This window comes from Bufo bufo, chromosome 2, assembly GCF_905171765.1.
Source record: "Bufo bufo chromosome 2, aBufBuf1.1, whole genome shotgun sequence".
NCBI classification, from domain to species: Eukaryota; Metazoa; Chordata; class Amphibia; order Anura; family Bufonidae; genus Bufo; species Bufo bufo.
The window spans coordinates 12,305,948-12,321,881 of NC_053390.1; the positions used below are offsets into that span (position 1 = coordinate 12,305,948).

General features: G+C 41.3%; 1 protein-coding gene across 1 annotated transcript in view; it reads left to right on the forward strand.

Moving 5' to 3' along the window:
• LOC120992032 (zinc finger protein 260-like) overlaps positions 1-1,530 on the forward strand; it is a 52,789-nt gene extending 51,259 nt beyond the window's left edge. Inside the window, exon 3 of the mRNA XM_040420792.1 lies at positions 436-1,530. Within this exon, the coding sequence (XP_040276726.1) occupies positions 436-1,494 (1,059 nt within the window). The 3' untranslated portion in view covers positions 1,495-1,530. The remainder of the gene's footprint in view (positions 1-435) is intronic.
• The last annotated feature ends 14,404 nt before the right edge of the window (positions 1,531-15,934 follow it).

A 15,934-nucleotide genomic window follows, 5' to 3' on the forward strand; every position in this document is an offset into this window, starting at 1 on the left:
GAGCACCAGCCTCTTATATCACAAGGTAAGAGCCGTCATGTGCAGTGTATACACGTGTGTGCAGTGACATGTAATGGAGGGGCACCAGCCTCCTATATCATAAGGTAACACCCGTCATGTGCAGTGTATACAAAATTTCATTTTGTATCTTTAGCAGAAAATTCCCATAAGAATTCTGAGGGAAACATCATGTTATCACTAAATTATAAAGTAGAAGATGAAGACAACATGCAGTGCTCTTCAGGAGAAAACCTTAATTTACATCCAGGACTTCACAGTACAGATCTGTCATATATTCCCTCTGATCATGAGGAATCTTCATCTGACCAATCACAGATTGCTACCACAAGTGCCGGTCAGAAAGGGGGTGAAAGGTTTCAAGAGATCACAAAAAGATCAAGTCTTTCTACAGACAGAAGAATTCGCACACGGGAGAAGCCGTTTTCATGTCCACAATGTGGGAAATATTTTGCATATAAATCAGCGCTTGTTCGACATGAGAGAAGTCACACAGGAGAGAAGCCGTATTCATGTTCAGAATGTGGGAAATATTTTGCACATAAAGCACATCTTGCTAGACATGAGAGAAGTCACACAGGAGAGAAACCAAATTCATGTTCAGAATGTGGGAAATATTTTGCATGTAAATCACATCTTGTTAGACATGAGAAAAGTCACACAGGCGACAAGCCGTATTCATGTTCAGAATGTGGGAAATGTTTTACAGATAAATTCTATCTTGTCAGACATCAGAGAATTCACACAGGAGAGAAGCCGTATTCATGTTCAGAATGTGGGAAATGTTTTAATGCTAAATCAAGTCTTGTTACACATCAGAGAATGCACACAGGGGAGAAGCCATACTTCTGTTCAGAATGTGGGGACTGTTTTATTACTAAGGCCAAACTTAGTTATCATCAGAGAAGGCACACTGGAGAGAAACCATATTCATGTTCAGATTGTGGGAAATGTTTTAATGCTAAATCAAGTCTAGTTACACATCAGAAATTACATACAAGGGAGAAGCCGTATTCATGTTCAGAATGTGGGAAATGTTTTACAGATAAATCACATCTTGTTAAACATGAAAGAAGTCACACAGGAGAGAAACCGTTTTCATGTTCAGAATGTGGGAAACGTTTTACACTTAGACAAACTCTTGTTAAACATGCGCTACGTCACACAGAAGAGAAACCATATTCATGTTCAGAATGTGGGAAATGTTTTACACAGAAACCAAGTCTTGCTGCACATCAGAGAAGTCACAGAGGAGAGAAGCTGTATTCATGTTCAGAATGTAAGAAACGTTTTACACTTAGACAAAATCTTGTTAAACATGCGCTACGTCACGCAGTAAGGAAGCCGTATTCATGTTCAGAATGTGAGCAATGTTTCACTCAAAAATCAGATCGTGATAGTCATGAGAAAAGTCACAGAAGAGTAAGGATACGATCACAATTCCAGAATTTGGACTTTGATTTTGATTCCAATTAAAGAATGAAGTTATTCGATAACAAATAAAATAACACAAATGCCCACAGTAACCCATGTTGCCCATTATGTGAAGAGGTACTTGATGAGGCACTTACTATTAATGTGAGGCACAAGGAAGTACAAATTAATAAAACTAAGTGCCTCACACTAATAGAGTAACACAATCGAATACCTTCTCACATAATGGGCAACAGGATTAATATGTGGAGGCACATGATGGAATTAATGTGATGCACATGGAAGCCCAAATTGATAAAACCATGTACCTCACATAGTAAGACCATCAAGAGCGTCCTCATGTAATGGACAACATGAGATTAAAATGGTTGTGCAGCAATATATATTGATGACCTATCCTCAATGAGCCCAATCCATACACTGTGGGTGCTGGAGATATAATACAGCCGGCACATTGCTACAATGATGGGGAATGGCATTCGCACCGAACCCTGTCACTTAACCACTCAGATGCCGCCTTCAACAGCGATTGCTGCCTATCTGAGGTAAGGCAGAGTGATGCAGCTCTCTCTACCTTCCGATTGGAGACCCTGCAGTGAAATTGCTTCTAAAGCTTCCCAGGCCTGCCATGGTAAGCTCCCTCTATCCCAGTAATGGCTAACCTCTGGCATGCCCAGCATGCTCCATTCATTCCTAAGACGTTCTGTGAACATCCAAGCAAGTGTGCATCTTGGGAGTCGTAGTTTTACCACAGCTGGAGTGCTGGAGGTTTGCCATAACACTTCTAGGCTGTTAGATTTGATCTGTTCAGGTATGAGAAGAGCTTCTTGCCCTGAAACACCAGATTGTGCAGTAGGGGAAGCCTCCAAAGCCCTCGACTCATCTGAATTAATTGGGAAAACCATGACTTCCTTGGTGTGAGGGATGAGAATCCATTTTGTATCAGTATTTCTTCCATCTTGTGTATATGTGAAAAATTTATGAGCCAGCTGGAAGGATGTAGAGAGTCTCTGTGTATATAGAGTTCCTAGGTGCAGCTCCCTCGCTTCCTTATCTGAGTTTTGGGATGTACTGCTGAAGAATGTCGACTTTGAGATAAGATCCGGCAGAAATATTTTAATTATTAGAATTCTTTCATTATAGTGCGGAAGTATTGGCTTTTATGAATAACAAATCAAATCGATTTCCACCCCTTTGGCGGTGTGCCAGATTTGTCTATGATTATCTGTAGTGTTATAAAGATGTATACGGTGTGTGGAATTAAAGGAGAGTGAATCTGATTCAGCAATGTGTCCGTGTCAGCTCTCTGAGCGCTCATAAGGACATTTCAATTGGGACCCCGACAATTATAGAGAAGGGGGTTTGCCTCGACTATATAATACCTATTACAGTGGTCTGCTCCTTCATGGTATGGACAGATTGTCCACCACCAAGGGATCGTCTTTGTGATAGTGAGCCTTATAGCCATCAGGTCTACTTCTGGCACATCCCTTCTCTTGAGTGATCTAATAAAAGATATCTGAATTCAAAGACCACTCCCTGTGAAGTGAGTAACCAGACTCAGATGGTCTGCCACCATATTTAGAGATGAATGTGAAATGCAGAGAGAAATGGCCTCTGCCCACTTGAGAATTAACCCCACTTCCTCCAAGTCATGTACTGTATCCTTACTGCTTTCCCTCTGATCAGTGGAGCAAAATATGGCAGAGACAGCCAAATTGCCCTAAGCTGTCTTTGGTTTGAGGGTAATGTCTGCTCCTGATGACTCTAGGTGCCCCTGACTGAGACCTCATCTAGGTAGCACCCCAACCCAGGAGGGTTACATCAGTTGTCGACAGGCACCAGCCAAACTGGATCATGGAATCCCTGTCTATTTGGTGATGCTGCCACCTCGAGGATCAATGGGTTTTCTGTGACAGGGAGTACATTTTGTCCAGGCCCTTCTCTCTTAAGTGCCAGAGAGCCCAAAGGACTGCTTCAGATGCTGCTGACATTAAACCTTCATGAGAGTACTAATAAATACCCTTCAGGGCCTTGAAAGGAATGTTGCTGCAGCTCTTATTCTTGCTTGACTCACCAGAGACAGTGATGCGATCATCTTTCTAGAATCCAGAACAAACTCCCAAAAATATTTGGAGGTGCCTAGTTGGGTGTCTGATTTTCCTAATTGACACTTAATGTATATTTCACATGATGTATGAGTAGCTCCTCTGAAGTAGCCTTAACTAACCAATCGTCCAAAAAAGGGACAACATAAATTTCACAAATTCTTAGAGCAGCTGCCACAGCCAAGATCAACTTTGTGAATGTGTAGGAGCTGAGGAAATTCTGAAGTTGAATGGCAATTGTTAAAAATTTCACGTGTGGAGATAAGATAGGATCATGAAGATAAGCATCTTTTACATTGATACTTGCCATGAAATCTCCTTGTTCAGTAATTGGAACTATCGACCAGATTGTCTCCATACCAGTGGCGTTGCGAGGTGGGTGCGAGCTGCACCAGGTGACACCAGTCTGATGGGGTGAGTCACCCGCAGGACCCAGTCGCGGATTATAATAGGGGCGTTCGGGTTGGTAGCCCCGGGCCCGGCATCCCTGGGGGGCCCAATGCGGGGCAGAGGAGCGAATAGTTCCCTGCCCAGCCACCGATCACCACCATAGGCTTAAGGCCTAGTAGGTCTGAGGCCTATGCAGTAGTGAAATCCCGGCGCAGGAGTGCGTGATGACGTCATCATGCGTCTGTGTCGGGAGGGATGCAGGACAATGAATAATGCGCGCCTGCCTCACCATGTCGGACACAGGTAAGTATTAGCTTCTAATTGTTTTTTTTTTTTTTTCTGTGTGGGGGGGGGGGGTTGGGGGCAGAGGAGGACATGGGGCAGTGTGGTAGCAAATCAGTTCAGGGGAAAGCAGATTATTAAATGGGGGCGATTCACTTCATGTGGGGCATTGTGGGGGCAGATTATTACTTGGGGGAAAATTGCTTCATGGGGGGCAGTGTGGGGGCAAATCACTTAAGGGGGTGCCGTGTGGGGGCAAATTCTTCATGGTGGGCAGTGTGGGGCCAAATTACTTCAGGGGGTGCAGTGTGGGGGCAAATTACTTCAGGGGATGCAGTGTGTGGGCAAATTATTTCATGGGGGTGCAGTGTGGGGGGAAATTACTTCATGGGGCAGTGTGGGGGGAAATTACTTCATGGGGCAGTGTGGGGGCAAATTACTTCATGGGGTGCAGTGTGGGGGCAAATTACTTCAGGGGGGGCAGTGTGGGGCAAATTACTTTATAAGCGCCAGTGTGGTGGCAAATTATTTCATGGGAGTGCAGTGTGGGGTAAAATTACTTTATGGGGTGCAGTGTGGGGGCAAATTACTTCAGGGGGTGCAGTGTGGGGGCAAATTATTTCATGATGGTGCAGTGTGGGGGCAAATTACTTCATGGGGTGCAGTGTGGGGGCAAATTACTTCAGGGGGGCAGTGTGGGGCAAATTACTTTATGAGCGCCAGTGTGGTGGCAAATTATTTCATGGGAGTGCAGTGTGGGGTAAAATTACTTCATGGGGCAGTGTGGGGGCAAATTACTTCATGGGGTGCAGTGTGGGGGCAAATTACTTCATGGGGGTGCAGTGTGGGGGGAAATTACTTCATGGTGCAGTGTGGGGGCAAATTACTTCATGGGGTGCAGTGTGGGGGCAAATTACTTCAGGGGGGCAGTGTGGGGCAAATTACTTTATGAGCGCCAGTGTGGTGGCAAATTATTTCATGGGAGTGCAGTGTGGGGTAAAATTACTTCATGGGGCAGTGTGGGGGCAAATTACTTCATGGGAGTGCAGTGTGGGGGGCAAATTATTTCTTGGGAGTGCAGTGTGGGGGTAAATTACTATATGGAGCAGTGTGGGGGAAATTACTATATGGGGACATTATTTTTGGGGACACTATACAGGCATTATTACCTGAGCACAATATAGGGTGTTATTATTACTGGGGTCACTCTAGAGGACATTATAATTGCTGTAGACAGGGACCTTTGGGATAATTTATCAAACTGGAAGTAGAACTGGTTAAGTAGCCCATAGCAACCAATCAGATTCCACCTTTAATTTTTGACAGCTTCTTTGGAAAATGAAAGGTGGAATCTGATTGGTTGCTGTGGGCCACTAAGTTAGTTCTACTTTACACCAGTTTGATAAATGACCCAAATTATGAGAAATCTAACGTGTCTGTGTAACATACTCTGCAGAGACGAGATTCGGCTGAAAGAATTTGTCATGGCGGTCTGGGTTAAACGGAGGAGAAGAGGAAAGAGAATGTCTTCATGACAGGAGAAGTCACTGGATGTAAGAGGTATGTATATAACAGCCCAGATAACAGTGCTAACTTTCTGTGTGCAGATAATGTAGTAGATGTTCCCTGCAGTCCTATGTAACACCTCACATAACACAATAATTCCCAGTGTTATGTGGGGTGTTACATAGGACTGCAGGGAACATCTATGACATCTGTAAACAGAGAGTTCGGAGATTGGTGGGGGTCTGCCTCCTGGTTTGAGGAGACCGCAATGTCCCTGCGCCGCAGCCTCTTTGCTCCTTACCAAGCACAGCTCTGTCCATTTGATAGCACTGTGCTGGGTACTGCAGCTCAGCCCCAATCACTCAGATGGGATGGGATTGAGCTGCACCTAGACCACGTGAACGATGAATATGATGTCATATGGCCGAGGAAGAGACTGTGACGCTCACGAAGCACCGCAGCCTCTTCATACAGAAAAAAATTAAACTAAAATGGAGGGAGGGGCCCGTGTGGGGTAGACGGCTCCGGGCCTCACATGCACTTAATAATGCACTTAATCCACCCCTGGCTGGACCCAACACCACTAGCACCCCCCCTTCCCGGTAAGCGATCTAACTGTTGGCAGCCCCCCCCCCCCCCCGGTCGGCGATCTGTCTGCTAGCACCCCCAACTTGATGGACGTCCCCTACGTGACTTGTCCTCACAGGTCAGAACACGATGACCACCCGAAGAAGCAGTCACCAGAATAAATTGAACAGCTTTTGGTGTCTTGGTCAGACAGCCAGCAAAAGTGGGGTGCACCTGACCTAAGTGAGCCAGAAACCCCTAAAAGGTATGGTGAAAGAACACCACACACGCAGCATAACAACACCACACTGGGTAGTATTGCTGCTAACCAGGTCGCCATGGACTTCGCTAAGTTCTTTGCTAAATGGGAGCTGGTTACCAAAGGACTTATAAAGTTCAGTGATCGCGCCAAGAACTACAGGGCATGGCGAGCCTCCTTCCAGAACTCCATACGAGACTTAGATCTTTCCTGTAGTGAGGAGTTAGATCTCTTGGTAAAGTGGCTTGGAAGTGAATCTGCTGAGCACGCCGAAAGAATCAGAGACATTAACACAAACTATCCTGGCAAAGGCCTAAAGATGGTGTGGGAAAGACTTGATTAGTGTTATGGGTCAATAGAAGCTATAGAAAATACTTTATATAAGATAATTGCTAACTTTCCCAGAATAGAGGGTAGGGGTCACCAGAAGCTCAGGGAACTCAGTGACTTGTTAATAGAGGTACAGGTTGCTCAGGCAGAAGGAGATCTGCCAGGGATAGCATTCCTGGACACCGCCAGAGGTGTCAACCTGATTGTCCAAAAATTCCCTTATAACCTATGGGAGAAGTGGGTCATGCATGGTTACCATTATAAACAGGTTCATAATGTACCATTTCCATCTTTGTTACTCAACAGGCGAGGATTAGAAATGATCCCAGTTTTGACTTTACATTGTCATGTCTCACTACCCCTGGTGTCAAACCTCATAAAACACCAGTGGCAGTCCACAAAACTAATGTTCCCTCCACAGGTTCTTTTTACAGGTGTTTTGGATCTGATTAATGGTCAGTAAAGTTAATGTGCTGGTCCAAATTATAGAAGTAGGTTTACAGGCCTGGAGAGAAATGACACTGACACACGCAGGTGGGAGTCAACGCATATCTCTGGTTTATTGCGGAACAGCAGACAGTATATAGGACAGGAAGGAGTGGGGGTTGTAAGCTGGCGTATAACTTTTTTATTGGCTATAAACTCTGTATTTTCTGTCACATCTATGTGCAAGAGGAAGTCCCCCCCCTCCCCCTTCCAGATGGGGGAAGCTGCTTGCTTGAGCTGAACGGAAACCGTCTTAAGGCACATAATAAAGCAGAAAACCAGATTCTTGTTGTAGGCGTTGGCTGGGTATCTGGCCGCCATTTTAACTACTGTATAGTTCTCAACAAGCAAGTATCCATTTTGTATCAATAGTCCATAACAGTCCCCCCTTGGAGACTTTATTGTAGACTTTCCCTTGCCTAGCGAATCCCCTGGGCATACCATTCATATCCTCTTCACCCGCAGTGACGACAACCTACCCCTTCTAGGTAGGATCCCGGCGTGGCGATCTCCTTTGAGTCATGCACACCTGACCAGTCAATCTGTCCTGGAGGCTGGTTTTAAAGTCAGTATAAAACTGAGTCTGCTTATATAGAACCTACCAATAGCCATTTGGCTCCAGGAGAAGTATATGGTGGGCTCAGCATGCATGTTGGTACTTGCATCCCTGGATCCGATGAAAGCTGTAATGGCACCGGACGGGGTTAAAAGCAGAGTGTGCTTGGCGTGCATGCTGACCTGCATTCCCTGGACTTTGTGTGGCTGTCATGGCCCATAAGCAGGTAGGAACTAGTGTTAGGGACCACTCCATAGAAGCGACCTTGACGTGGTGAGTGGCTTATTACGCTTTGGCCAAAATGTACACCAATGCCTCATCCAGCATAGAGGCAGGGCAGAATGCTGGTTGCAGAGTGCTATCACATTTGTATTTTGCGTTTGTATATGTATTTCGCCATAGTGATGTGCACCTACATACAGGTTGTGCTGACTCAATCCCCCACATTTTTTCTTTGTAGTATATATTAGAGGCGTGGCGATCTCCTTTGAGTAATGCACACCTGACCAGTCAATCTGTCCTGGAGGCTGGTTTTAAAGTCAGTATAAAACTGAGTCTGCTTATATAGAACCTACCAATAGCCATTTGGCTCCAGGAGAAGTATATAGTGGGCTCAGCGTGCATGTTAGTACTTGCATCCCTGGATCCGATGAAAGCTGTAATGGCACCGGACGGGGTTAAAAGCAGAGTGTGCTTGGCGTGCATGCTGACCTGCATTCCCTGGACTTTGTGTGGCTGTTATGGCCCATAAACAGGTAGGAACTAGTGTTAGGGACCACTCTTTAGAGGCGACCTTGATGTGGTGAGTGGCTTATTACGCTTTGGCCAAAATGTACACCAATGTCTCATCCAGCATGGAGGCAGGGCAGAATGCTGGATGCAGAGTGCTATCACATTTGTATTTTCCATAAGAACAAGCTTAATTACTATATATATCACCAATAATATTAGGGCTACCTGTAATATTCCTTGGACAATTCCCATGAGCCAACCCCCAATACCTTTAAACCAGTTGGCGGGGTTAAGGAAGGAGAAGGAAATCAGACCACCATGTATCTTTATCAGCTTTATGTGCGTCCAGCCATTTATCCCTTAGATCCGCCATTTTCTCTAGACCCACCTCAACTTGCAAATTACCCTGTGGGTCTATGTAATGGCAACAAGCGGGTCCCACAACCTGGCACATACCTCCATCTTTGGCTGTAACATAGTCTAGAACTAATGTGTGTTGGTTGGTGACAATGATCAACTGGTTCTGCACGATGTTCGAGGTATTCATAAGTCTCATCACTTCCCATATTTGATCATCTACATAATCAGTTGCCACCACCAGATGATCCCACACCTGCACTATCATGGGATATATGAAAAGACTACTAAGAATTTTATTGGAAATGCTCATTTCTACAACATGTGGCTTACCGTTTGGTCTGGGGGTGTTATCTTTGTCCCTAAGTGTAGAATAACGTCCAGCATTTCTCTATTTTTCAAGAAATGCTTTAGAAGGAGCCCAACAAAATGTGCAAAGTTCGTGATGAAAGATAAAAATTAGAAGGATTTAATTCTCATAAAAAGAAAGTTACAAAGTTTAGAAAGAGAAAAATATAGCACAGCAATAAGTCTTGAAAGGTTACAAGCAAGCAATAAAACAATTAAAATAAGTGAAAAAGCTTATTTCCCCAAAATAACGTGTATGTGTGAATCTGTGTGTGTGTGTGTAGAGAGCAACAGGTGTCCGTGCAAGAATGCTCTGCCTATGTCATGAAACAAAGCCATTTTATAGGTTGACTCTTCATAGAGTTACATTGTATCCTAAATTTAACATTCTAACAGACATATATGGTTAACAAGTAAATTCCCTTGCATCATGGTTTTCTATGTATACCTTATTTGTAAAGCTAATAATAATATGCTGAGAAGGAGGATTCCTAACCTTCCCAAATGCTATTGTCGTCTCAACCTGTCAAAATTGACACTTCAACACAAGTGCTGCCCTTGCATGGTCCTCTAAAATAACCCTAGCCTGATAAAAAATGTTAGTTTATTATTTTACATTTCCCCCTGATTATGATTTGAAATATAAATCTTCAATCATAACCTCCTAATCTAATGCAATTACTCATCATTCGTATCTCATTCGTATCACATTCACTCATTGACCATGTTATAGCACTTGGTTGTTTGATCCATTTTTGATTCAGTATTCCATATAGAATTGGTATACTGAGTTCTTTTTAACATTTCTTTCAAAATGTTATCTCCTTTGTTAATTTCTTTCTTTATATTACTATATGTTTTCTTGATCCTATACATAACAAAAACTTGATAGATAATACACAAAAATATAATAATAAATATAATAATAATAGGATGGGATAACGTATTCTCAACTGCTGTTTGTGTAGAAGATTTTGACCACATATTTACAGATTTCTTCAATTTTCCCCACCAAGATGTTCCAGACATGATATTCCATTCATGTTCTATTTCTGATAATTGTCCTTGTTTATGATTAAATGCAATTTCTGCTTCTTTTATTTGTTCACTTAATATTTTTAAAAGACCTTTATCTTTTTTAATTTCTTTTGTCCACTCATCCCACGGAAATTTGTCAATTTGAGTGAGATTAAATTTCATTGGAAGGATTTTCAATTGGGTTGTATTTATGGAAGAAATATTGAGTCTTCCTAAATTCATAGAGATTGCTCTCCAGTCTCCTTCCAAACAATATAAACCCTTGGTTAAATTCTCGTGATGTACACAAGAAGAAAAGAATGCTACAACCTTTTCTTTCTCAGATATCACTTGTACACAAACTTTGTTTGGACCAACTTGAGTTACCAAATCATGAATTGAGTTTACATTCTCAATTCGTGCATGGCAAGAAGTTTGATTATGGAAACAAGAATGATAAATCTCCTTATCTTGTTCCGGTAAACAGATTATTTTAGAAACAAAGTGTAAACATGAAGAAAGATCCAATTGTTCTATATGAGAACCATCATATGCAAATTCCGTATATTGCAATTGATAAAAAATCAACTGTGTTTCACTCACGGGAACTCCTAAAACAGTTACTGGAACTACCATTTGTTCTCTTCCAGCTACTGGAATCAATGAGGTAGCTATACATGTGTTCTTATTACATCCTAACCACTTATTTACCCATAAATCTATATGTCTCATACTATAATTATATTCCATAGGTAAATTTTCCAATAAACCAAGTGGAGTAATTCCACTCTGTAAAGCCTGAGCCATTATTTTTAAATTCGTAGAATATTCTATTTGGATTTCCATACATGCCCTGGCTACTTCTGACTCTTGTTCACTTTGGATCAAACCTAAAGTAACATCTTGAAGATGTGAAACAGAAGATCCTAAAACAACTACAGAATTAACAATCATTTTCTCTAAAAGTTGGTTTAGACTTTTCTGTACTTTAATTCCTTTCTTTTCCAGATAACCTATGGTTTTTAAATCTGATTGTAATGAATTTACATTCATTGTATTTACCAAGCTTCCAAAGGTACCTATTCCTCCTAAAATACCTTCTACTATACCTCTTTTAGTTCTGGTTTGCTTGGAAACACTCTTTTTAAACCATCTTTCTAAACCTTCCTCCATATTAGCAAGATGCTTTCCACATTTAGGATATTTTGATGATATTTTCCAGTCTGATATATTAAATGTCCACATTATGGTGACATATTTACCATTCCTCAAAAGAGGCTTGGACTGGAAATGGTTAATCTGGAAAGGACTAGATGATTCAAATTTAACTTTGGTACAAATATTTTCTGTAGGTGACCATACAGTAACATTTACAGTTTCACATTGTTTATGGTTGTTTATAGTTAATATGCAACACTGATAAATTCCTGAATCTTTAGGAGATGGATGATCTTGATAAAATATGAACTTTTTATCAAACCATTTCACATTCCCAGATTGACCTTTATGAATCATGTTAGTTGGACCATTTGATAAACTACCTAAAAATACCTCTCCTTTAGTCCATGTTATCACAGATTCGGATGGAATCTCTAATCTTGTGCTGCATTTTAAATATAATGGATTAGTTTCTTCCTGAATATTTACCAATGTTGGAGAAACTTGAAGTTCGGGATTAATAACATTTGTTCCTATGAAGTTAATGGTTATGTTAACTACAACAGGTTCCCTAATTATTTGGAATCTCCAATTTTTCACCCAATCTTCATCAACCTTTCCTGTTATGGGAAGAATTGATGGATCCATTATTTTTACATAGTTCTGGGTTTGAAACCAAATTTCCTCTCGAGATTTTCCCACTTTTCCTAATGCTATCTTATCATTTGTGAAATCTCCGGACCATGTAGCTGACTCATTTCCTTTTATCACAATACTCCAGTATAATACATCTATTGATGTACATTCCCATGAACCAGTTCTATTATCATGTATGAATGTTCCTTGTAATTGTGTGAACTTTGGTTTGGGTCCTGCTGTTACATGTAATTCAATGTGTGAATTATGTCTGAAGTGTATTTCAATACAACAGCTAGCACCAAAACCCATACAAAGACTTCCGGAAATGTCTCTGGAATTGTCCTGAATTTGTTCTTCCAGAAAATCCTCAAGACGAAATCCTCTTCTTCTTCGTGCAAGGATTGAAGTCTCTTTGTCATGATTACTCTTTTTATCATCAAGGAATTCTGTGAACGTAGCAGTTGTAAATATTATCATCAACAATGACATTCCCATCATGAAACAGCTTTTCCGAAGACATCCTTGTTTGTTGTGGATTGTGTATAACGTAAAGAGTTTCATTCCCTGTGAAGAAAAGCAGTATCATTATTTTGGTACATACAATTTACACTGATCAACATGTACCCACAGTTTTTGTTGTCTGCGAGTATTCTTTGAAGCATTTGGTGCTCTTTGAACCAAAATCATTACTTGTCCCCTAGTGTCTATTATTTCGAAGGGACCTTCCCAATTGCTTTCCCAAGGTCCACTCTTCCTGAAGGTCTTAATCATTACAAAAGCACCTTTTACAAATTTAGAAGAGTGAGGTGGTATCATGCGTTGCATTTTAGATGCAGCATATGGAAGAATTGTACTTAAATTCTCCTGCAATAACTGTAACCACCTGGACCTTGCTATTGCATCTTTTTGAGGTGTAGACAAGAATGGTTCGTTTGGGAATATTAATGGCATTGTTCTTCCCGTCATTAATTCAAATGGAGTATACTGTGTTGTAGAGGAAACGGTTCCTCTTATACTCATAAGAACAAAGGGTACTGCATCAACCCATGTATTTCCTTTGTCTAATAAAATTTTTGCAATTCTTGTCTTAATTGTTCGGTTCATTCTTTCCACAATACCTGCAGATTGTGGGTGATACGCTACATGGAACTGTTGTTGTACTCCTAGAATAGCACAAACTGTCCGCATGATTTTTCCTGTAAAATGACTTCCTCTGTCAGAAGTAATCATTCTTGGGATCCCCCAAGTACAAAACACATGATTTACCAATGCCCTTGCTGTAGACAGAGCATCATCTTTCCTGACAGGTAAGATCTCTACCCATTTTGAAAATACATCCACCACCACTAATGCATACCTGAGTCCATGTTTACCTGAAGGTAAAGGACCTATGTAGTCTATCTGTAATGTAGACCAAGGACCATCAGCAGGTGCAATTCGTAAAAGTGGAGGTTTTTGTCCTTTAGGTCGTGGGTTGACTTGAGCACAAATGAGACATGACTGAACTACATCTTGAACAGTCTTCTCCATTTTGTCCCAATAAAATTTCTCTTTGAGAACTCCTAACAATTTTTCCTGACCCAAATGACCTAAACTCTCATGATTGTATTTGGTGAATTCCATTTGTAAATGTTTTGGGACAACAGGACGCAATTCCCCCTGACAGTCATGACACAAAACCCCGTTTTCACAAACAAAGGGAGGTTTTGGATCAACCTGAGAAGCAGCAAGGGACGAATCCTTCGCTTGTTCTTCTGCAAAAGAAGGAAAATGCGTGTCTGTTTTCCTCACTGGTAAAGCTTTCAAAGATTCAATTTCTTCCTTCAATTCTCCTGTCATAGCTGCTTCCTTAGCCAATGTGTCTACAGTGTTGTTTCCAATAACTAACTCATGTTTGCCTTTCTTATGTGCTGGGACTTTGACTATAGCATAGCTATTAGGATGTTTTGAAGCTATTTTGAATATGTCCTTGAGTGTATCACTGTGCACTAGGACCTTGTTAGAGGAATCTACAAATCCTCTCCTTTCCCACACTGGTAAATAGTCTGTCAGTGATCTTACGACATATGAGCTGTCACTATAAATGACCAATGGATTCTTGTTTTCTTTCTCATCCATTGTCAGTACAGTCTTGACTGCTTCTAACTCTGCTCTCTGAGCTGAATAGTGTCCTGGCAGTCTATGCTGAACTGCATACCCTCTTTCAGGATACAAGATAGCATAACCTGTATAATACTTTCCCCCTGAACAAAATCTTGAACCATCAACAAATACTGGTTCATCACTGTTCTCTGCATCTCTCCTAAACAAGCTAGGATATGATTCATAAAATGTTTCTGAACATTCATGAGTTTTCCCTTCATACTGCATTAATTGAGGAAGTACATACTTGGCCTTGTGATCAATCTCAATTTGTTTTGATGATAAGGACAACAACCAATGTGCAAATCTTTGATTTGACACACCTGGGAGGTTTTTCTCAAGGAGAAGTTTTAGTGTGGAGTGAGGAGTCTGCAGAATGATTTTGTTAAATCCAACAATGTGTTCTGTTGCCTTAACAGCAAAATAAACACCCACCAAATGTTTTGCACAAATTTCAAACCCTTTTTCCACAGGTGTGAGAAGCTTAGAGAAATAGCCCAAAATCCGCCATTCTCCCCCTTGCAACTGCAAGAGTACAGCTGACACAGCCGTGTCTGAGGTGTGAACCTGCAAAGCAAAAGGTGCCTGAGTCATAGCTGTTGACAATGCTGGAGACTTTTGCATACTTCGCTTTAAAAGTTCAAATGCCTTCTGTTGTTCCTCTTCCCATGGTCCAAAAGAGTCATCATCATTATTTTTCAAGAGATCATAAAGAGGTTTAGCTTTTTCTGCAAAGCCTTCTATGAATTCTCTGGAAAAGTTTACCAGACCCAAGAAATGTCTCAGAGCCTTGTGTGATGTTGGAATGGGAAGAGAAGCAATAGCCTCAACCCTTTCTTGAAGAGGCTGTCTCTTTCCATGACTGATTAACACTCCAAGATATCTCACTTCAGTCTGTAAAAGTTTGACTTTCTTGGTGCTCAATTTCAAACCTGCTTCATGCAACAATGAAAATAATTCTGCTAAGAGAGATAAATGCAACTCTCTATCCTCAGTGGCTAAAAGAATATCATCAACATATTGCAACAGACAATCGGGTCTTGAAAATTTGGACAATACTTTTGCAACTGCCTGATGAAATATGCTAGGTGATAAATGTGCTCCTTGAGGTAATCTGCAAAATACATATTGTTCATCCATGAAACAAAATGCAAATTTGTATTGACAGCTCTTTGCAAGAGAAATGCTGAAAAAACCATTACTGATGTCTAAAACAGAGAAAAACTTTGCCTTAGCATTCAGTCGTGCCATTATGTCATGAGTATCTGCAACAATGGGTGCCACATTTGGGGTATACTTATTCAGCAATCTTAGGTCCAATAACATTCGGTATGAACCATCAGACTTCACAGTACACCACAAAGGATTGTTTGTTACTGAATTAGCCTTTCTAATGACACCTTGATCAAGCAGTTCCTGTATGATTTTAGACATGGGACCAATTGATTCAGGTGGCAATTTGTACTGCTTTTGGGGAGGAGGGTCTCTCCCCTCCACATTGACTAACACATCTTTCATTGTGCCCACATCATTCCTGAATTGTGCCCACAAAGAAGGAGTATATTGTACAATTTCTTTTAGAACTTCATCATCACCAGTTTCTGG